At 36.6% G+C, this 22,928-nt stretch overlaps 2 protein-coding genes across 2 annotated transcripts; both read left to right on the top strand.

Moving 5' to 3' along the window:
- The first annotated feature begins 2,233 nt into the window (after positions 1 to 2,233).
- LOC129894563 (uncharacterized) lies at positions 2,234 to 3,183 on the top strand. The gene is made up of 3 exons (XM_055970259.1): positions 2,234 to 2,247; positions 2,345 to 2,651; positions 2,803 to 3,183. Exons 1-3 carry the CDS (start codon positions 2,234 to 2,236, stop codon positions 3,181 to 3,183), a joined length of 702 nt encoding a protein of 233 aa, XP_055826234.1.
- A 322-nt stretch (positions 3,184 to 3,505) lies between these two features.
- On the top strand, positions 3,506 to 8,898 carry LOC129894562 (uncharacterized mitochondrial protein AtMg00810-like). The gene is made up of 3 exons (XM_055970258.1): positions 3,506 to 3,511; positions 7,828 to 7,958; positions 8,169 to 8,898. The coding sequence occupies exons 1-3, from the start codon at positions 3,506 to 3,508 to the stop codon at positions 8,896 to 8,898; spliced, it is 867 nt and encodes a 288-aa protein (XP_055826233.1).
- Positions 8,899 to 22,928: the final 14,030 nt, after the last annotated feature.

Below are 22,928 nucleotides of genomic sequence, written 5' to 3'. Positions count from 1 at the left end.
GGGTTGGTGGCAGTGGCCTTGGCGGCGTCGAATATTGAAATATTTAATTAGATTGTACCCCTGCATTTAAAATTTTGTACAAAAATACTCAACCTTAATTAATTATTTCATGCATCCTAAGTTCAAGTATCTAAAGTTGAGAATTTATTCAAACCAAAATAATTTCTAACTACTTAATTAAAAAATTCTAAAGTTCAAGTTCTAAAATCTAAGTTCAAGTTCTAAAATCTAAGTTCAAGTAAAAAAAATCCTAAAGTTCAAGTTTTAAATTCAAGTTCAAAATTCACAACTTAAAGTTTACATGCATATACTTGAAAAATTCAATAATTCTCAAGTTCAACATTTCTAAAGTTCAAGTTGGTTTTTTTCTAAGTTAAAGTACAAACTTTCAAATTTCAAGTATAATTAAAGTTCAAGTATCTAAATTTGAGAATTTATACAAACCAAACAAGTTCCTAAGCACTTCAAAAATCCTAAAATTCAAGTTCTAAAATCTAGGTTCAAGTTAAAAAATCATAAATTCCAAGTTAAAAATTTAAGTTGAAAGTTCACAATTTAAAGTTCATATATCCTACAATAATTCAACATTTCTAAAGTTTGAGCTTAATTAATTCTTAAAAACCACAATTCAAGAAACCAAAGTTAATAACTTCATGAAAAATATAAATAATTCACAATTTCTAAAGTTCACAACCTAAGTTCAAATAAGTAAATGCTACACCAAAAAAAATTCTAAGTTCAACTTTAAAAATTCGGCCTAAAGTTCAAGCTCAAAGTTCTAAATTCAATACAAGTTATGATTAAATTCTAAGTTGTAATTAGAAGCTCTAAATAAGTTCTAAGTTTCTAACTTCTAATTAGATTTAATAATTACTTCTTAAATCTAATGTTTAACTTCAACAATACTTCAATTCAAATTAAAAAATACCCAAATTTACAATCTAATTCAAAAAAAACCAATTCAACTAAAACCCAAAAATCTTCATTCACTAATTCACAATTAAATATACAAACTAACAATGTTAGTAACTTTATGACTTCAAAAACACTTCAACTGCAATTCAAAAAAATCCAAATCACAAACTAATTCAAAATACCCCAATTCAAAGTAAAACCCTAAAATCAAAGCTATAGCTTTTTATTCACTAATTCACAATCAATGTTACAAATTAACTATGTTAACAACATATATTCAACAACATAAATGAAATAAACTAACTAAAAATTCAAAATTTTCTCAATTTACAAAAAAAAAACCCTAACTAAGTTTAACAAGGAGAGAAAAAGAGAAGAGAGAGAGCGTCGGATGGAGTACCTGAGAGAGAGGGAGGGACGACGGCGGCGGAGACGCCAACGGAGCGCTGTGGCGGAGGTGGGATGAGCGTCAGGGTCGGGGTTTAGGGGAGGGGATCGAAGAGAGAGAGAGAGAGAGAGTTAAGAGAGTATAAAAAATAAAGAAAAAATGGGAGAACCTGTGGTTGATATTTAGTAGGGGGCAACGAACAGCGTCGCAAAGTCTGTCGCTCCCTTTAAAAATATTTGACCATAAAAGCGACGGACTAAGCGACGCCGTCCTTCGCTATTTTTTTTAAAAAATATAAATAATAAAATAAATTTTATAAAAAAATATTATAAATTAAAATTAAAAATAAGCGAAGGAATCCGTCGATTATTTTAAATTAAAAATAATTTTTTTTATTGAAAGCGACGGACGGAGTCGCCGTTTATATTAAATAATTAATTATTAATGAAAAATATTTTTGACGCAAAAATCCGCCAAAAAAAGCAACGGACTTAGAGTCACCATCCCTCTCTTTTTAAAATAAAAAATAAAAAAAATAAAAAAAATAAAAATATAATAGACGGACGGTGTCCCTTTGTCTGTCGCTTTTTACCATCGATGCAGTCCGTCGCTTTTCTTTCCATCATTTTTTCGTCATTTTTTTGTAGTGATACTTTTGTGTTCTCCTTACCTTCAATAGCAGAGGAAGATTCTATATTCTAACCAAATTGGGTATTGATTAACAGGAATGACACTATGCACTTTTGGTATATCTTATGTTAGAATATGTTAAAATATATTTTGCCTTTAATAATATATTTTGAATATATTCTAATTAATATTGTATTTTTGTATTTATAGCAAGCATATATTTAGTTCCTTAGTTTTAACTATTAGTATCAATCTTTGTATTTAGCATATCTTATAATTTGTATATATTGACCAAGTTCAATGAAATTAAGCAAGTAATTCACTTTCTTCATGGTATCAGACTAGTACGATCTCCTAATCCTAGCCTCATCTATTCTTCTTCCTATCTCCTTTCATTTCTTCTCATGGCAGATTCGCCCAAATTAAATTTTATCCCGCTCTCACCGTCACTAATATTAAGTCTCTCGTACCCGTAATATTAGACAATGAGCAAGGCTTGTATCATTCTTGGGCTACTCTGTTCATCAATCTTGCTAGGGTTTATGATCTTTACTATCATTTGGTTTCACCCACAGAAGCGTCGGCTCTGGCTGCCTACACTACGGCCAAGTCGGCTGATCCGGCTCTTTGGAAGCATTTGGATGCTGTTATATTGCAATGTATTTACACTACCATTGCTCCTGATCTTCTTCTAGTTATCCTCAAATGCAATGACACAGTAGAGGACGTGTGGAACCGTCTTGAATCTCATTTTCAAGACAACAAAATCCTCCCGAGCCACCCATCTCGAGGAGGACTTTACGAACGTTTTTTTCGAAGGTTTCACCTCAATTGACAGTTATTGTAATTATTTACAATCTCTAGCATAGAGGTTGGCTGATGTTGATGCTCCGGTGACTAATAGTCATCTGGTTTTACGTCTTACCGGCTCTTTACCGGAGGTGTATAGTTGTACGGTGGATTTTATACAAAATCAAGAGCCATTGCCCCCCTTTGAAAGTTGTCATTCCAAGTTGAAAATGGCTGAGCGTACCATAAAGGCTCGTCAAGCTCGTGAAAATAGTATGTCCGGAAGTCGGGCCGATAGCTCTGCCATAGTTGCCACACCTTCTTCCTCTTCGAATGACTCCTTTGCTAGCAACAAAAGAAACAACAATAATAAAAACAGGAATAATTCGAAATCAAATGACAAGAAAAAGGCGACTCAACAAAGCCCAAGTGGACCCAGTCTAAATCAGCCGCCACATTAGCAGCACCAGTGGCAACCACATCATCAGGGCCCTCCACTACAGTGGCAACCAAGGTGGAAGCCTAGTTGGGGCGGTTGGACAGTGCCTCCTTGCCCGTTTCCTGCATTCCAGTAGTAGCCAAGGCCCAATCCAGGGGCCCAACGCCCTTCAACCTCTGGGTCAGGCGTACTTGGGCCCAGAACTCAATCTTTTAATATTCTTGCACCTACTGTTCCTACCTACACACCCACTGATATTGAGGCCGCTATGCATGTTCTTTCATTTTCTCAACCCGATGGGAACTACTACATGGATACCGGTGCTACATATCACATGACGGCAGATGCAGGTATTCTCTCTTCTTATTTTAATTCAAGCAATAAGCATCATAACGTTGTTGTCGGTAGTGGTCATTTAATTCTAATTATTGGTCACAGTCGCACTATTTTTCCCCCACCCTATCCACCATTTACCTTAAACAATGTGTTACATACTCCAAAACTCATCAAAAATCTAGTCTCAGTTCGTAAGTTTACCACAGATAATATGATTTCTATATTATTTGACCCTTTTGGTTTCTCTGTTAATGACTTACAGACGGGGAATAGACTAATGAGATGTGATATCACCGGAGACTTATATCCACTTTTCTCCAACTCTCAAGCCGTTTCTTACACCAATCAATCTACTTTTACTGCTTTGCCTTCGGATATTTGGCACAATCGTCTAGGTCACCCTGGCGATAATATACTTAAGTCTCTTTGTAGTAAAAAGTTTATTAATTGTAATAAGTCTTGTAAAACTTTTTGTTCTTCTTGTCCTCTTGGGAAACATTCTAAGCTACCTTTTTATGATTCGGTTTCATATATTTTTCTTCCATTCGATATTATTCATAGTGATCTTTGGACTTCTCCCATTGTTAGTACTTCCGGCCATTGTTATTATGTTCTTTTTCTTGATGACTATAGTAAGTTTCTGTGGACATTTCCTATTGCCAAGAAATCTCAAGTCAAACACATTTTCTTAGTTTTTCATGCTTTAGTCAAAACTCAATTTGAACGTAATATTAAGACGTTTTAGTGTGACAATGGTACGAAGTATATAAATGGAACTTTTATGGAATTTTTTGAGAAACATGGCATGTTTTTCCGTCTTTCATGCCCTCATACATCTCCTCAAAATGGCAAGGCCGAAAGACACATAAAATACATCAATAATATCATCCGAACTCTTCTTGCTCATGCATCCATGCCACTATCCTTTTGGCATCATGCACTCTCCATGGCCACATATCTTCTCAACATCCTTCCTTCCAAGGTATTGAATAACCAATCACCCATTCAAATCTTATATCAAAGTGATCCGGATTATTCGGGTTTGCGTGTTTTTGGTTGCTTATGTTTCCCATTATTCCCCTCATCTACTATTCATAAATTACAAGAAAGGTCTACTCCTTGTGCTTATTTAGGTTCAGCTCTTAATCATCGTGGTTCAAAATGCTATGACATATCGAGTGGTAAAATTATAATCTGTCTTCATGTTTGTTTTGTTGAAACTGAATTTCCATTCTCCAAACTTCACAAAATAAAACATTTGGATTATGATATTTTTAGTGACACTATTAATTCCCATTTAATATATCATTTGTCACAAAATTCCACTCAACCTACATTGCAAACTAACCCACCTAATCAACCGGACCAACCTGTGCAGCCCAAAACAAATTTGGCCTCTCTTTCTCAATTTGGGTCGCAGTCTCACACGGGCCTAGATCACACATCACCTCATGATGCTTCTCCTTTAGCCCAGCAGTTACAGCAGCCCACTAAATCTCTTCCTCTCTCTTACGCCATTACCTCAAGTAATGGTGGTCTCCACGGCCCATCATATCCTACACCCAGCCCAGTCTTGTAACACCCCCAAAATATTTCACTAAGATTCGGACCCTTCTTTGCGTTCGTGCAGGGTCGAACTCGACTATTGTGAATTGTATGCATGAGTTAGGATCAATTCCTAAGAAATTGGAGAGTTTCGAAAGTGGTTTAGGGTCATAAGGGGTCCCTAATACCAAGCTAAGTCCAAAGAATTCATCTTGACTAAGTTTTAGAATGAGTTCGTATAAGGGGTCAACTTCTAACGACCATATCTTTTGAAATATGACGATCTGGGTGGCCCATGACCTATTATATTAAAGTTCTTCGAGTCTTCTTTCTAACGCCACCAAGATTGTAATTTTTGGAGTTCAGAGTCAAAAGTTATGACTATCGTAAGACGAACTAGTACTATAGGAATTTCAGGCCTGGGTTGTAACTACAGGAAGCCTGGGCTTGGCGCCACAGTGGCACGATGCACCATTATAGTGCCAAGAACCAGCCTCAGTAGATTGGTCCCTGGCGCGGCATGCCACTATTGGATGTGCAGGGTTTTTAAGCCTATTTTCCAAATCCCAGAAAACTTAGGTTTGGCGTTGTAAAGGCGCTACACGCCACTATAGCGCAAAGAACTAGCCTCAGTAGTTTGGTCCCTGGCACGGTGTGCCACTATCAGATGTGTAGGTTTTAAGCCTATTTTCGACTTGGTGCTGCAGTGGCGTTACGCGCCACTATAGAGCCAGGATTGTTTTAGCCCATTTTTTCAGATTTTTGGAGAAAAGGGCAAATTGGGCATTTCCCAATTTATATATACATTAGCCTTGAGACGTTTTGGACCATTATTCTCAGTCCATTCCTCTCTCTAAAAAGCCCTAGAAATCCCCTTTATTCTCTTTCAAATCCATTTCCAACAAGGATTGGCTTCAAGTACTTTGAGAATTCCAGCCTTCTATTGAAGACCTAACATCAAGGTTTCTTCAAAGTCTTCACCAAGGTATGTAAGGCTACTCAAAACATGGGTTGAGTCCACCCATGTGCCCTACACCTTCTTTGAGGTTAAATGTTCATAATAATGGAGTTTCTTGATAGGCTTATGTCCAAATGAGTCTTTTCATCTATTAATTTGATTCTTGTTATATTGATGTTGTTTAGTCAAGAAATTTCTAAAATCTTCATATTAGTATGAGTCGATGGATATGAGTTGTTAAACATACTTTATTGATTTTCTTAACTACATGAATTATGTTAAATATGTTAATCTTCTTAAATATGTTGCTCATCTTGAATTGTTGATTTAGAACCTTAGAGTTTGATGAGTCCTAAAAGAATTGTTAAATGAATAGAAGAACGATTGGATAGGTTTGTATATTGTTACAAATACATATTTAACTACTCATGAATGATATGATTGGGATTGATCGGATAGTATGATTGGGAGAGGCTTGATTGTGATAGAATTGATGACTTGATAAGGTTCCAAATGAGACTTGTCGATATGATTTGATTGAGTTGATTGGATGGAGTTTTATAAGCATTGATTCTTGAGAGAAGTATCTAGCACCGAATTGGGTAAGAGTAAGTAATAACTCGAATCCAATAACTACGTTGCCAAACATAGGAAGGGATTGAACCGTTAAAGTTGGATGTTTCCCCAAAATTATTATCTTGACATTATAGGACTTGGTTGGATAGGATCCATGATTGGTTGATTCGTTCATACCCTAGAAAAGTATGAACAGATGCGGCAACAATGTCGGTTTGTTATACTGTCACTGCTCATAAGTGATGGTTATCGGATAAGAAAAACTCCCATATAGGTCTTGATAGTACTCCGAGTCGGATTGGGTTGAATTGTATGTGATTAATCCCATCTAAATCATCTCCCTGTTTAGACTTAGGATACTTGATTGAGTTGTTCTTTCCCTTGAGTTGAGATTTCGAGTTGATTTGATTCTCTCTGATGTTGTTTTATTCGTCCATTTTACATACTCGTACATTCCATGTACTGACGCCATTTGGCCTGTATCGTTTCATGATGCAGAGACAGGTACTAGAGATCATCAACCGATGCACCGTTGAAGATCTTCTCACTTCCAACTAGTTGGTGAGTCCTCCTAGTTTCCGGAGGATATCGAGATTTTCTTTATAGCTTTGTTTTGTTTCCTTTATTTTGGATTGTTGGTAGCCATGGACTTGTCATTGGCACCTCTTGGACTGTTGATAGAGGCCTCATACACTAGAGTGTGGGAATGTTGATTTGTTCGTTTTGACTAGTTTATTTCTAGATGATTATTGATTTGGTAGTTTTTTGGCCTTTGTCCCTAAATTATGAATAGTACTTCTACGATTTAGTCTTCCGTTGATAGAATGTAAATGAATAAAAGTGTGACTGGATCAGGTGGTTCGCTTGAAGGCCAGAAATAGCTTTCGAGTGCCGGCCACATCTAGGGTACCCTCTCGGGGCGTGACAAGTCTTGACCCTTCCTTACACCATTTCTAGGCCTACTACCCCCATTTCAAACCGCATGACCACTCGTGCATCTCACGGCATTTTTAAACCCAACCTCAAATACTCTTCCAACTACCATACTACAATCACTATTGATATTTCTTCTATCCCGAAAAATCCTATTTGTGTGCTTCGTGATCATAATTGGAAAAGTGCAATATTAGATGAATGTAATGCTTTAATTGAAAATAAACTTGGGAATTAGTGCCTAGGCCACCTAATATGAATGTTATTTGGTCTATGTGGATTTTTTGTCATAAATATTATTCTGACGGTTCTTTTCAGTGTTACAAAGCTTGTCTTGTTGGTAACGGAAATACAAAACAGCAGGGCATATATTGTGATAAAACGTTTAGCCATGTGGTTAAACCGGCTACTATTAGAGCAGTTCTCCGCATTGATCTCTCTAAATCTTGGTACATTCATTAAATGGATGTCAAGAATGCTTTCTTACATGGTCGTCTCAATGAAACAGTTTATATGCATCAACCCATGGGTTTCCGTAGCAAACAATTTCCAGACTATGTTTGCTTTCTGAAAAAATCTTTGCACGGGTTAAAACAAGCTCCTCGGGCTTGATACCAAAGATTTGCTGATTTTGTGGCTACTATTGGGTTCTCTCATAGTAAGTCAGATCACTCTTTATTCGTTTACAAGAATGGTTCTGCTATTGCTTATATTCTGTTATATGTGGATGACACTATTATTATTGCTTCTTCTGACCATCTTCGTAAGCATATTATGGCTCTCTTGTCTTCTGAATTTTCTATGAAAGATCTTGGTCATCTGAGTTTCTTCTTGGGTATTGTTATTACCCGTAACACCTATGGTGTCTTCTTATCTCAGACCCACTATGCTACAAAAATTATTGAACGTGCCAAAATGACTAACTGCAGTCCCTATCCTACTCCTGTTGACACTAAGTCCAAACTTAGTGCAACTGTAGATACTCCGTATGATGATCCGACTAAGTATCGTAGTCTTACAGGTGCTCTTCAGTATCTCACATTCACTCGGCCAGACATTTCATATGTCGTGCAGCAGGTCTGTCTTCATATGAATGCTCCGACTAATGAGCACATGCGTGCCCTCAAGCATATTATACGCTATCTTCAGGGTACTTTAACCCACGGTTTGTATTTGTACAAATCCTCCGTTAATCGACTTATCTCTTATACAGATGCTGATTGGGGTGGGTGTCCTAACACCCGTCGTTCCACTTCTAGGTATTGTATTTTTCTTGGGGATATTCTGGTCTCTTGGTCTTCCAAACGACAACCTACTCTCTCCCGTAGTAGTGTAGAGGCAAACTACAGGGGTGTTGCTAATTTTGTTTCTGATTCATGCTGGATCTGAAACCTACTACTAGAGTTGCATTGTCCCATTCAAAAGGCTACCCTAGTTTATTATGACAATATGAGTGCGATATACTTATGCGGCAACTCAATTCAACATCAATGCGCTAAACACATTGAGATGGATATTCACTTCGTTCGTGAGAAAGTGGCTCGTGCTGAAGTACGTGTGCTACATGTGTCGTCCCGTTATCAAATTGTTGATATTTTCACAAAAGGGATTCTGCACATTTTATTTAATGATTTCTGGGACAGTCTAAGCATACGTGAACCTCCCGCTTCGACTGAGGGTGTGTGTTAGAATATGTTAAAATATATTATGCTTTTAATAATATATTTTGAATATATTCTAATTAATATTATATTTTTATATTTATAGCAGGCATATATTTAGGTTCCTTAGTTTTAACTATTAGTATCAATCTTTTTATTTAGCATATCCTATAATTTGTATATATTGACCAAGTTCAATGAAATTAAGCAAGCAATTCACTTCATCTTATATCTCGTAACTTCCATTATTGTTAGTTGCATTAATGGAAAAGTGTTTTTTTATTTGCGAGGGAAAAAAACTAAAGAAGAAGGTGAGGAATCAATTTTTAAAAAATAGTAGCAGTTCAAAATCTTTGAAGTGTCCCTCAAGTTCACCACTTAATTATATTTGAAACATAGATATACTTGAAAAGAGAATGAAACAATCGATTTAATAAAGGCCATAATGTAATTCTGGAAGAATAATGTATTACAATGAACAAATACATCTTACATGCTGCAAATATATCCAAAAAAAGGTGGTATAGATTAACTCTGCAAGAATTATAGACTTGTATCTTTTTAGTAAAAACAACCATTTGGTTAAGTGTGCAGCAAATCTAACATGTTGCAAGTATAGGGTGAAGGATCCGTTTTGAACATTTCATGATCGCAAAATAATTATTTAGTAGTATTTGTATTTCAAAATTGATTTAGCTTAATCACCTATAAGTCAGTTTCCCTTTGTTATGGTGAAGCCGCGGGTAAGATTTCCATCCGTATCACAAAGTTGATTGCAACTCTTTTTCTTTCAACCTGCACTTATTCTAATACGATGAAGATAATTCTATTAGGACATCAAAGTGATACTTGTATATCTATATCATGAGCCAACAGATAAGTTGTGATAAGGATAGAGGAATTTACATTAAAAATCGCTCATGATTATGTCCCTAATGTTCTGATTCATATATCATGAGTACCTAAGACTGAGATTTACGATTTTGTGTTATGACTATTGACCAATCACTCTTATGCCTGGTATTTACGAAAGAAGTGCTCTGAGTGATCACTTATGTCTTGTATAGAACACAGAGTGTGGCTTCCATTCCTTGTTGGAGAAGAAAGCTGCAACAGAGAAGAAGAAGAAGAGAAGAAGCAAATGAGGAAAGAAGAAGACAGTGAAAGAGAAATGAGGAAAGAAGAAGGAAGCTAATGAACACGTGGAAATATCCCATCCATATAAATATATATTAATCTTCCACAGTTGGATTTAAATTAGTACAATTAAATATGGTTATGCCCATATAATTATGGTCAAATAGAATAAAATTCTGTACAAATTTGAATAGGACAAATGTAATCAATTTCTTCTTGTCTCTGTTACAGTTGTTGTATACTTCTATATAAGTAAATGTACATATTATGAATAAGACACACAAAAATTCCTTCTTTCAGCTTCTTCCTTTTTCAATTTTAACATGGTATGAGAGCACTTCTAAACTCGATCCAGATCTGTGTCAAAGACATCAAAATCATCTTCAAAATCCCTAGTAAAGCTAAATGCCTGAAATAACTGAAATCAAGTCAGGAAGTAATGAGAAAGGAACCACATATGAAAGCAGTCATCCTTATTACTTAAACAATTCAGATTCACCTGGTATGACTCTGGTCAACACTGTTTGTTATGGAAGAGGATATCCAGGTTGGAGGAGATCCATCCTTTTATCTCTATCATCCAAGAGGAAACTTGGCTTTATCAATGGAACCTCCAAGGCTCCAGATCTAAAATCTACAGATTTTAAGCAATGGAGTTGTATTGATGATATGATCATATGTTGTATATCAAATGCACTATCTAAGGATATTGCAGATAGTGTGATCAGTTCCAAAATTGCAAAAGAACTTTGGGATAGTCTAGAATAGAGATTTGGCAAATCAAATGGTGCCAAACTCTACCACCTGCAAAAGGAATTACCAGGTCTAATATAAGGGAATAGTGACATTGCAGGTTACTTCACCAAACTTAAGAGATTATGGGATGAATTAGATGGGATAAATATGATTTTCTATTGCTAATATGAATGCACTTGTGATGGGAAAGCAAAATTAACAAAATCACTGGAAGATCAAAGGTTGATTCAATTCCTAATGGGACTAAATGATGTATATGCTCAGTCAAGGGGAAATATACTTATGATGAATCCCTTACCTGGAATAGATGTTGCATATTCCTTACTTTTACAGGATGAGAACCAAAGGGAAGTGTATGCAAACATAAATTACATATCTAATTCTAGATCATTTATGGCAATAGATCAAGCAAAACAACAAAACAGCAAACTAATTACTGAGTTTGCAGCATTCATGGCTAATGGACAAGGAAGAAATGCACAGAGATTCAAACACCAAGCAATAAGAGGAACAAACACATATCAGAGGTATACTAATCCAAACAAGAACCAGAGATATGGCAAGCCACAAAACAAGTTTAAGGGTAAGAAAAAATATGATCCAAATCTATCATGCACTTATTATGGGAAAACAGGGCATGTGCATGAAGATTGCTACAGACTGCATAGATTCCCTACAAATTTTGAGTTCACTAACTCCAGGAACTATCAGCCTCAGATTAAGGCAAATGCAAGTTTGACTCAGCAAGCAGATGAAGACATTGGGAAGACAAATTTTGGAATCAATGATGGAAGTTTTGAGGAACAGTTTAGCAAGCAACAAATTGCAGAAATGATGCAAATATACAAGCAAAGCAAATTGACACAAACAAGAAAGGCAGGAATTAATGCAAATGCAGTGGCTGGTACTATTCTTAAATACTCAAATTTTATACTCACTAATCTTAAATAAAATACTTGGATAATTTATTCAGGAGCTTCAGAATACATGTGTTTTGATCCCAATTCCTTCTTATTTCTAAATCCTCTCCCTGTGCCTTTGAACATTAATTTAGCTAATTATTTGAAGGTAAGTTTGACCCATATAGGCAGCATCTCTATTTTGCCAGGACATGTCATAACTGATGTGCTACTTGTGCCAGATTTTAAGTATAATTTACTTTCAATTCACAAGTTTTGTGTCCAGTTTCAGTATAATTTCCTATTCACTGCTACTGGATGTTTCTTGCAGGACCTTTCAATGAGGAGTCCTCAAGTTTTTGGTGAAGTTAGAGAGGGACTCTAATATTGAATTCCAATAGTGATAAGTCTAGAAATGTTTTCAATTCAAATGATGTATCTTCAGATCCCATCTCACAATCATTTTCAGTTTTTAATTCAGTACATGTTAATGTTGTTCCTAATGTAAAGCTTTGGCATGTCAGGTTGGAACACTTTCCATTTTCAGCAATGAAACATTTAAGTTTTTTTCATATGAATCCAATTCTGATTTTAATTGTGACATCTGTCCTAGAGCTATACAAACTAAATAACCTTTTTGTGACACCTCAAAAATTTATACGCTAAGATTCGGACAGTTCTTCATATGCGAATAGGCTTGAACTCGAAGGCTTCAAATTTTATATATGATCTATGATTGATTAATAAGTATTTAAAGTATATTAGATGTGATTTAGGGTCATAAGGGATCCCAAAAATCAAGCCAAGTCCAAAGAATTCCTTTCGGCTAAGTTTCTGAATGAGTTCGTATAAGGGTCAACTTCAAATGACCATATCTCCTAAAATATAAAAAATTGGGTGGCCTGTGAACTATCAAATTAAAGGTCTTTGAGTCTTCTTTCGAACACCACCAAGATTATATTTTTTGAGTTCAGAGTCAAAATTTATGCTTGGTTGAACAGAGAGGACCTGCAGCGAACTTTGGCCGATTTTCTAGATTTTGTAGGGATATTTTGGTAAAATTACCTAATATCTATATACACAATTGGATGCATTTTGGATCATAATTTCAGTCTTTTTCCTCTCCAAACAACCCTAATCATCATCCCCTTCTCTCTCAAATTATCTCCAATAAAATCCTCTCAAACTCAAGGATTCAAGTTTCCCATTGAAAACCTAACATCAAGGTTTCTTCAAAATCTACACTAAGGTATGTAAGGCTACTAAAAACATGGATTGAATTCACCATGTGCCCTACTTCTTCTTTGAGATTTAATTTTCATAGGAATTAGGTTTTCTTGATAGATTTATGTCCTAATGAGTTCATACATCTATTAACTTTATTTTGTTATGTTGATATTGATAAGTTGAGAAATTGATAAATGCTTAATGTTTGATATGAGTTGTTAAATATATTTTTGTTATAAACTTACATATTTGAGAATCCTAAATTGTTGAGTTGCATTAACTTGGAATCCGTTGGTACGTTACAGTTTAATTCAATTAACAAATGATGGAGCAGAGAAAGAATACTGAAATGTTGGTTAGGATGTTTTCATTAATTTAACACCTTCACAAATCCATATTGCTAGAAACGAGATGGGGATAATATTTAATTTAACCCTTTAGTTATACAACATAAACCTAATCTCTATAAGTTGTTGCCTCAATGGAATTCTATTAGCATTATGAACTTAATTTATATTTAAGAAAAAGTTATATTCCTATTAGTATATTCATATAATACTTCCACTTTGATATATTCTAATAATATAGAAACAAGGTAAACTCTATCATTATTAAATTCCTAATTTCACGTGAAGTGTTTGGTTTGGTTTGGGACAAACTTGGATAGTTATTAAATAATAATGTTTGGCAAAGGAATATTATGGAAAGACATTCTTTCTAGTCAAAGATAATGACAGAAAGTAAAGTAAGCAAGCACTCGACATATGAATTGACAAGGGTCCAAATGAGACTGGTTGATATGATTAGATTGAATTGATTGGATAGATTTTTATGAGCATTGAGTTTTGGGAGAAGTATCGAGCACCGAATTGGGTAAGAGTAAGTAATAACTCGAATCCAATAACTACGTCGCCAAACATAGGAAGGGATTGGACCGTTAAAGTCGGATGTTTTCCAAATTACTGTCCTGATATAATAGGACTTGATTGGTTATGGATCCATGATTTGTTGATTCGTTCTTACCCTGGCAAGGTATGAACGGACGTGGCAACAACGTTGGATTGTTGTACTATCACTAGCTCATAAGTGATGGTTGTCGAAAAGAGAAACTCACATATAGATCTTGATAGTACTTTGAGTCGGATTGAGATGAATTGGGTTGGATTGTATGTGATTGGTCTTGTCTAAATCATATTTTGTTTAGACTCAGGACATCTTGATTGAGTTGTACCTTCTTCTGAGTTGAGATTCTGAGTTGATTTTATCCCACCTTGATGCATGTTTTATTCATCCATTTTATATACTCGTACATTCCATGTACTGACGCCATTTGGCCTGCATTGTTTCATGATGCAGAGACAGGTACTAGAGGTTATCAATAGGCGCACCATTGAATATCCATTCACTTCCATCTAGTTGGTGAGTCCTCCTTATTTTCGAAGGATACCGTAGTCATCTTTTTAGCTTCGAGTTAATTTTTTTTTATTTCGATTTGTGGTAATCATGAACATGTCATGGGCACCTCTTATATTGTTGATAGAGGCTTCATAGACTAGAGTGTGGATGATGCTGAATTGTTTCTTTGTGACTAGTTTTATTTTTTTCTAGTTGTTGAATGGAGATGTGGTTGGCCTTTGGCCTTATTATGAATAGTATTCTTATGATTTGAGTCTTCCACTGATAGAATGTAACTGAATGAAAGTGTGATTGGACTAAGTGGTTCGCTTGAAGGCCTGAAATGGTTTTTGAGTGCTGGCCACGTCTAGGGTACCCTCCCGGGGTGTGACAAACTTGGTATCAGAGCCTAGAGTTCAAGAGTCTTAGGGATTCTATGAAGACGTGTTTAGTAGAGTCTTGCTTATAGGTATGTTGTATACCACACTTATAATCAAGAGGCTATAAGACATTAGAAATTGTTTCACTTCTTTCATAATTTGAGTTCGTGCGATAGAGTTTAACTCTATAAGACTTTCTTTCTAATTCGTGCGTTTATACATTGTAGACAATGCCTCCTAAACATACTGCCAGCCAGAGGAATGCTGATAACACAGAGATTCCACAGTCATAAATGCGCCCATCGAGGACTAGAGACTGACCTGCAAGATATGCTAAGGCACCTCAAGTGCCTACTACTCCGCCTGCACCAACTTCAGAGGTAGATTTTCGAGGAGTGATTGCTATGCCCACTTAATTAGTGGTTGCCCGTAATGGTAACCAGAGTTTTCCATCTCCTAGTTATAGTTCTCAAGAGTCGTCTGCTTCCATGAGGATTAGAGATTTTTTGAGAATGAATTTGTCGGTATTCATGGGTTCTAAGGTTGATAAAAAACCCCAGAATTTCATTAATGAGATGTGGAAGATCTTAAAAGCAATACATGCTATGGAGAACGAGGGGGTTGAGTTGGTGTCTTATTAGCTCAAGGATATGGCAAACATCTGGTATAACCAGTGGGAACAAAGTAGAGATGAGGATGCTGAGCCTGCTATTTGGGATGAGTTTGAGGGAGCATTCCTTGATCACTTCTTTCCCAGAAAATTGAGGGAAGCGAAAGTAGAAGAGTTTGTGAATTTGAAACAAGAAGGTATGATAGTTAAGGAGTATAGTCTAAAGTTCATCCAGCTGTCCATATATGCTCCGGAGATGATCCCAGATATGAGATCAAAGATGAGGAAATTTGTCTCCGGATTGGGAAAACATGTGAAGAAGGAGTGCAAAACAGCATTGTTGATCTCTGATATGGATATTTCCAGGTTAATGGTGTATGCTCAGCAGGTAAAGGATGAGAAGAAGAAATCAAGGAGGATCGTTTGAGTAAGAAGGCAAAATCAGCTGGACAAGAGAGTGGGCAGAGGCAGAGCAAGGGCAACAGGTCCTTCTTTCAGAAGAGGTCTTTCAACTATGCCCCATCTGCAGCAAGTGCACCTGTGACACATAACAAGTATGATTGATAGGGACAGAGTCACCAAAATTTCAGATCCCAGATATATCAATCCCAGGCTAGTATGGTTCAAGGTTCGAAGGGAAAGCCACCATGCGGCAAGTGCGATAAACTCCATTTAGGAGAATACAGAGAGGGAAAGGATAGCTGTTATAAATATGGCCAAGTGGGCCATTTTTAGAGGGAGTGTCCGAAATAGGGCAATAGAGCCCAGTATTCTACCACCGCACCACCGGTTAGAGGTAATCAAAAGGGCACTATGTCAGGTACGAGCGGAGGTACAAACCGTCTGTATGCCATGAGTAGTCACCAAGATCAGGAGAACTCCCCAAATATTATAATAGGTATGATTTGAGTCTTTACTCTTGACTGTTATGTTTTGATGGATCCGAATGCCACATTATCTTTTGTGTCTCCTTATGCAGCTAGTAAATTTGATAAAATTCCTGAGTGTCTTCTAGAACCCTTCAGTGTAGCTACTCCTGTTGGTGATTCTATCTTAGCTGAGAGAGTCTATAGAGATTGTACCATGTCAATCTATCACAGGGATACCCTGGCTGACTTAGTTGAGTTGGACATGGTTGATTTTGATGTGATTCTTGGCATGGATTGGCTTTATGTCTGTTATGCCTCTATTGATTGTAGGACTAGGATTGTTAAGTTCAAATTCCCGAATGAAGCTGCCATAGAGTGGAAGGGTAGTCCTATCATGCCTACGGGTAAATTCATTTCTACCTTCGGGATAGAAAGAAGGGTAGTCCTATCATGCCTAAGGGTAAATTCATTTCTACCTTAGGGATAGAAAGTTAATCTCAAAAGGGTGTATTTATCATATCGTGCGAGTGAAAGATGGCAGTGTTGAGTCTCTATCCCTTGAGTCGGTTTCGATTGTCAATGAGTTTCCTGAAGATCTGCCCGGAGTCCCTCCTGATAGAGAGATCGACTTTGGGGTTGATGTCCTTCTTGATGTGCAACCTATCTCTATCCCTCCATATAGAATAGCTCCTGCTGAGTTAAAAGAGTTGAAATAACAGTTGAAGGAATTGTTAGACAAAGGATTCATTAGGCCGAGTGTCTCACCTTGGGGTGCTTCTGTCCTATTCGTGCGAAAGAAAGATGGATCTCTTAGAATGTGTATTGATTACAGGCAACTAAACAAGGTCACCATAAAGAATAAATACCCTCTCCCCAGAATAGATGATTTATTTGACCAACTTCAGGGTGCCACTTGTTTCTCAAAGATAGACCTAAGAGCAGGTTACCATCAGTTGAAGGTGAGGGAGTGTGATATCCCAAAGATAGCTTTTCGGACCCGTTATGGCCATTTTGAATTCTTGGTTATGTCATTTGGGTTGACTAATGCCCCTGCAGCCTTTATGGATCTCATGAATCGAGTATTTAAGTCATATCTTGATATGTTTGTGATTGTCTTCATTGATAATATTTTGGTTTACTCCAAGAATGAGGAGGAGCATGCCTATCATCTTAGAGTCGCCTTGCAAGTTCTAAAAGACCAAGTATTGTATGCAAAGTTCTCTAAATGTGAATTTTGGCTTGCATCAATGGCTTTCCTAGGCCACATTATATCTGGAGATGGTATTCAAGTTGATACTCAGAAGATTGAGGTAGTGAAAAATTGGCCCAGACCCATATCCTCAACAGATATAAGGAGCTTTTTAGGTTTGGCTGGCTATTATCGAAGGTTTGTAGAGGGATTTTCATCTATATCATCACCATTGACCAAGCTGACCCAAAAAAAGGCCAAGTTCCAATGGTCTGATGCTTGTAAGGAGAGTTTCTAGAAATTGAAGACCAAGCTGACCACTTCTCCTGTTTTGACTTTGCCCGATGGAACAGAGGATTTTGTAATCTATTGTGATGTGTCTAGAGTTGGTTTGGGCTGTGTGTTGATGCAGAGGGGAAAAGTGATAGACTATGCTTCAACACAACTTAAGATTCATGAGAGAAATTACCCAACTCATGACCTTGAGTTGGCAGCTGTGGTATTTGCTCTTAAAATTTGGCGCCACTACTTGTATAGAGTGCATGTTGACATGTTCACTAATCATAAGAGTTTGCAATACGTCTTCAGCCAGAAAGAACTCAACCTGAGGCAAAGAAGATGGCTAGAGTTGCTCAAGGATTATGACATGAGCATTCTCTACCACCCAGGTAAAGCTAACGTTGTTGCAGATGCTCTTAGCAGGTTGTCTATGGGTAGTATTGCCCATATAGAGGAGGGAAAGAAAGAATTGGCTAAAGAGGTGCATAGATTAGCTAGATTGGGAGTTCAGCTTGAGGAAAATAATGAAGGCGGACTTAATGTTCAGAATGGGCTGCATCCTCTCTTATGGCAGAGGTGAAATAGAAGCAAGACCAAGATCCCATCCTCCTTCGGTTGAAAGAGGACATTCACAAACAAAAGGTGATGGTTTTCACCAAAGGGGGAGATGGTGTGTTGAGGTACCAAAATAGATTATGTGTCCCGAATGTTGATGATGTTCGAGAAAAGATTATGGCCGAAGTGTATAGTTCCAGATACTCTATTCATCCTGGTTCTACAAAGATGTATCATGACTTGAGGGAAGTCTATTAGTGGAGTGGAATGAAGAGAGATATCGCTGAATTTGTTTTCAAGTGACCGAATTGCCAACAGGTTAAAGTTGAACATCAAAGGCCATGTGGGTTAGCTCAAAATATAGAGATTCCGGAATGGAAGTGGGAGATGATCAATATAGACTTTATTACAGGTTTGCTGAGGTCCCAAAAACAACATGATTCGATTTGGGTGATTCTGGATAGGATGACTAAATCAGCTCACTTCTTGGAAGTTAAGACTATTGTCACCGCAGAAGATTATGCAAAATTGTATATTTAAGAGATTGCCAGATTGCATGGGGTTCTCTTGTCTATTATCTCAGACAGAAGAGCTCAATTCACTTCCCAATTTTGGAGATCCTTTCAAAAAGGACTAGGTTCAAAGGTGAATCTTAGTACAGCCTTTCATCCCCAGACAGATGGCCAAGCAAAGCGCACCATCCAGACATTAGAGGATATGTTGAGAGCATGTGTACTTGACTTCAAAGGAAATTGCATGATCATTTACCTCTCATAGAGTTTGCATACAACAATAGTTACCATGCAAGTATTCAAATGGCTCCCTATGAAGCTTTGTTTGGGAGGAGGTGTAGATCACCAATTGGGTGGTTTGAAGTTGGCGAAGTTGAGTTGATTGGGCCTGATTTTGTTCACCAAGCTATGGAGAAGGTAAAGGTTATTCGAGATAGGCTAAAGACAGCCCAAAGCCGCTAGAAATCTTACACCATTGTGAGAAGAAGAGACTTAGAGTTTGAGGTAGATGATTGGGTGTACTTGAAAGTGTCACCCATGAAGGGCGTCATAAGGTTTGGATGGAAAGGAAAGCTTAGTCCTCGATACATTGGCCCTTACCAGATTGTGAGGAGGATTGGGAGTGTCGCTTATGAGTTGGAGTTACCTTCTGAGCTAGCCGGCATTTATCCGGTATTTCACATATCGATGTTGAATAAGTGCTTTGGTGATCCTTCATTGGTAGTCCCCATTGATAGTATTGGAGTTAAGGATAGCTTGTCCTATGAACAGATTTCGGTCTAAATTCTTGATCATCAAGTTCGCAAATTGAGGACCAAGGAGATTGTCTCAGTCAAAGTCTTGTGGAGGAATCAATTTGTTGAGGAAGCCACATGGGAAGCTGAGGAAGATATGAAATCCAAATATTCGCATTTATTTGTGCCTATCGATGAGAATGTTGAAGGTAATGTCCATTTTCTTGATTTAAATCGGTATGTCTATTCTTGAGTTTGAATGGTAATTTATTTTGAGCATTTGATTGGTTGAATGATTAAGTCGTGATTGTTATTTATACCTTGATTCCATCCTTTTCTTTCTCATCATTCGAGCATGAATGATCCCAAGGGGAAGATATTGTGACACCTCAAAAATTTATACGCTAAGATTCAGACCGTTCTTCATATGCGTATAGGCTTGAACTCGAAGGCTTCAAATTTTATATATGATCTATGATTGATTCATAAGTATTTAAAGTATATTAGATGTGATTTAGGGTCATAAGGGATCCCAAAAATCAAATCAATTCCAAAGAATTCCTCTTGACTAAGTTTCCGAATGAGTTCGTATAAGGGTCAACTTCAAATGACCATATCTCCTAAAATATAACAAATTGGGTGTCCCATGACCTATCAAATTAAAGGTCTTTGAGTGTTCTTTCCAACTCCACCAAGATTGTATTTTTCTGAGTTCGGAGTCAAAATTTATACTTGGTCGAACAGAAAGGACCTGCAGCAAACTTTGGCCGATTTTCCAGATTTTGTACGGATATTTTGGTAAAATTACCTAATATCTATATACACAACTGGATGCATTTTGGATCATAATTTCAGTCTTTTGCCTCTCCAAACAACCCTAATCTTCATCCCCTTCTCTCTCAAATTATCTCCAATAAAATCCTCTCAAACTCAAGGATTCAAGTTTCCCATTGAAAACCTAACATCAAGGTTTCTTCAAAATCTACACTAAGGTATGTAAGGCTACTAAAAACATGAATTGAATTAACCATGTGCCCTACATCTTCTTTGAGATTTAATTTTTGTAGGAATTGGGTTTTCTTGATATATTTATGTCCTAATGAGTTCATACATCTATTAACTTTATTTTGTTATGTTGATATTGATAAGTTGAGAAATTGATAAATGCTTAATGTTTGATATGAGTTGATTGATATGAGTTGTTAAATATATTTTTGTTATAAACTTAAATATTTGAGTATCCTAAATTGTTGAGCTGCATTAACTTGGAATCCGTTGGTACGTTACAATTTAATTCAATTAACAAATGATGGAGCAGAGAAAGAATAATGAAATGTTGGTTAGGATGTTTTCATTAATTTAACACCTTCACAGATCCAAATTTCTAGAAATAAGATGGGGACAATATTTAATTTAACCTTTTAGTTATACAACATAAACCCAATCTCTGTAAGTTGTTGCCTCAATGGAATTCTATTAGCATTATGAAATTAATTTATATTTAAGAAAAAGTTATATTCCTATTAGTATATTCATATAATACTTCCACTTTGATATATTCTAATAATATAGAAAAAAGCTAAACTCTATCATTATTAAATTCCTAATTTCACGTGAAGTGTTTGGTTTGGTCTGGGACAAACTTGGATAGTTATTAAATAATAATGTTTGGCAAAAGAACATTATGGAAAGACATTCTTTCTAGTCAAAGATAATGACAGAAAGTAAAGTAAGCAAGCACTCGACATATGAATTGACAAGGGTCCAAATGAGACTGGTCGATATGATTAGATTGAATTGATTAGATAGAGTTTTATGAGCATTGAGTGTTGGGAGAAGTATTGATCACCGAATTGGGTAAGAGTAAGTAATAACTCAAATCCAATAACTACGTCGCCAAACGTAGGAAGGGATTGGACCATTAAAGTCGGACGTTTCCCAAATTATTGTCCTGATATAATAGGACTTGATTAGTTATGGATCCATGATTTGTTGATTCATTCTTACCCTAGCAAGGTATGAACGGACGTGGCAACAACGTCGGCTTGTTGTACTATCACTAGCTCATAAGTGATGGTTGTTGGAAAGAGAAACTCACATATAGGTCTTGATAGTACTCTGAGTCGGATTGGGATGAATTGGGTTGGATTGTATGTGATTGGTCTTGTCTAAATCATATTTTGTTTAGACTCAAGACATCTTGATTGAGTTGTACCTTCTTCTGAGTTGAGATTCTGAGTTGATTTTATCCCACCTTGATGCATGTTTATCTCATCCATTTTACATACTCGTACATTCCATGTACTGACATCATTTGGCCTGCATCGTTTCATGATGCAGAGACAGGTACTAGAGGTCATCAACAGGCACACCGTTGAAGATCCATTCACTTCCATCTAGTTGGTGAGTCCTCCTTGTTTCTGGAGGATACCGTAGTCATCTTTTTAGCTTTGAGTTAATTTTCCTTTATTTTGATTTGTGGTAGCCATGAACCTGTCATGGGCACCTCTTATATTATTGATAGATGCTTCATAGACTAGAGTGTGGATGATGCTGAATTGTTTCGTTGTGACTAGTTTTATTTTTTTCTAGTTGTTGAATGGAGATGTGGTTGGCCTTTGGCCTTATTATGAAACTATTCTTATGATTTGAGTCTTCCACTGATAGAATGTAACTGAATGAAAGTGTGATTGGACCAAGTGGTTCGCTTGAAGACCAGAAATGGTTTTTGAGTGTCGGCCATGTCTAGGGTACCCTCTCGAGGCATGACACCTTTCGTACTAGCAACATAAAATCCACACACATTTTTGATCTCATTCATATAGACATTTGGGGTCCCTATAAGTGTAGTACTTTCAATGGTTTCAGGTTCTTTCTCACCATAGTAGATGATGACAGTAGAGGGACATGGACATTCTTACTGAGTACTAAAAGTAATGTTTTTCCTGTACTAAAGAGTTTTCTATCAATGGTAGAAAAACAATTCAATGTAAGGGTTAAAATGATCAGGTCTGACAATGCCTTGGAATTGGGGAAAGGAACACAAGAATCAGCATTTCTTGTTTCTCAAGGGATTTTACATCAATTGTCTTGTGTAGCTACACCTCAACAAAATGGAACTATTGAGTGAAAACATAGACACCTCTTAGAAATTGTCAGAGGGTTGATGTTTCAATCCAAATTATCTATGTCCTACTGGGGAAAATCTGTTTTAAC

Source organism: Solanum dulcamara, chromosome 7, assembly GCF_947179165.1.
Source record: "Solanum dulcamara chromosome 7, daSolDulc1.2, whole genome shotgun sequence".
In the NCBI taxonomy this organism is placed as follows: domain Eukaryota; kingdom Viridiplantae; phylum Streptophyta; class Magnoliopsida; order Solanales; family Solanaceae; genus Solanum; species Solanum dulcamara.
Note: the sequence above shows the minus strand (reverse complement) of the source record. Positions and strands in the feature narration are given on the sequence as shown.

Coding starts and splice junctions, on each gene's coding strand:
- LOC129894563 (XM_055970259.1), top strand. Junction 2,652..2,802: donor TCCTCAAATGCAATGACACA/GTAGAGGACGTG, acceptor TCTCTAGCATAG/AGGTTGGCTGATGTTGATGC.
- LOC129894562 (XM_055970258.1), top strand. Junction 7,959..8,168: donor ATTGATCTCTCTAAATCTTG/GTACATTCATTA, acceptor GTTCTCTCATAG/TAAGTCAGATCACTCTTTAT.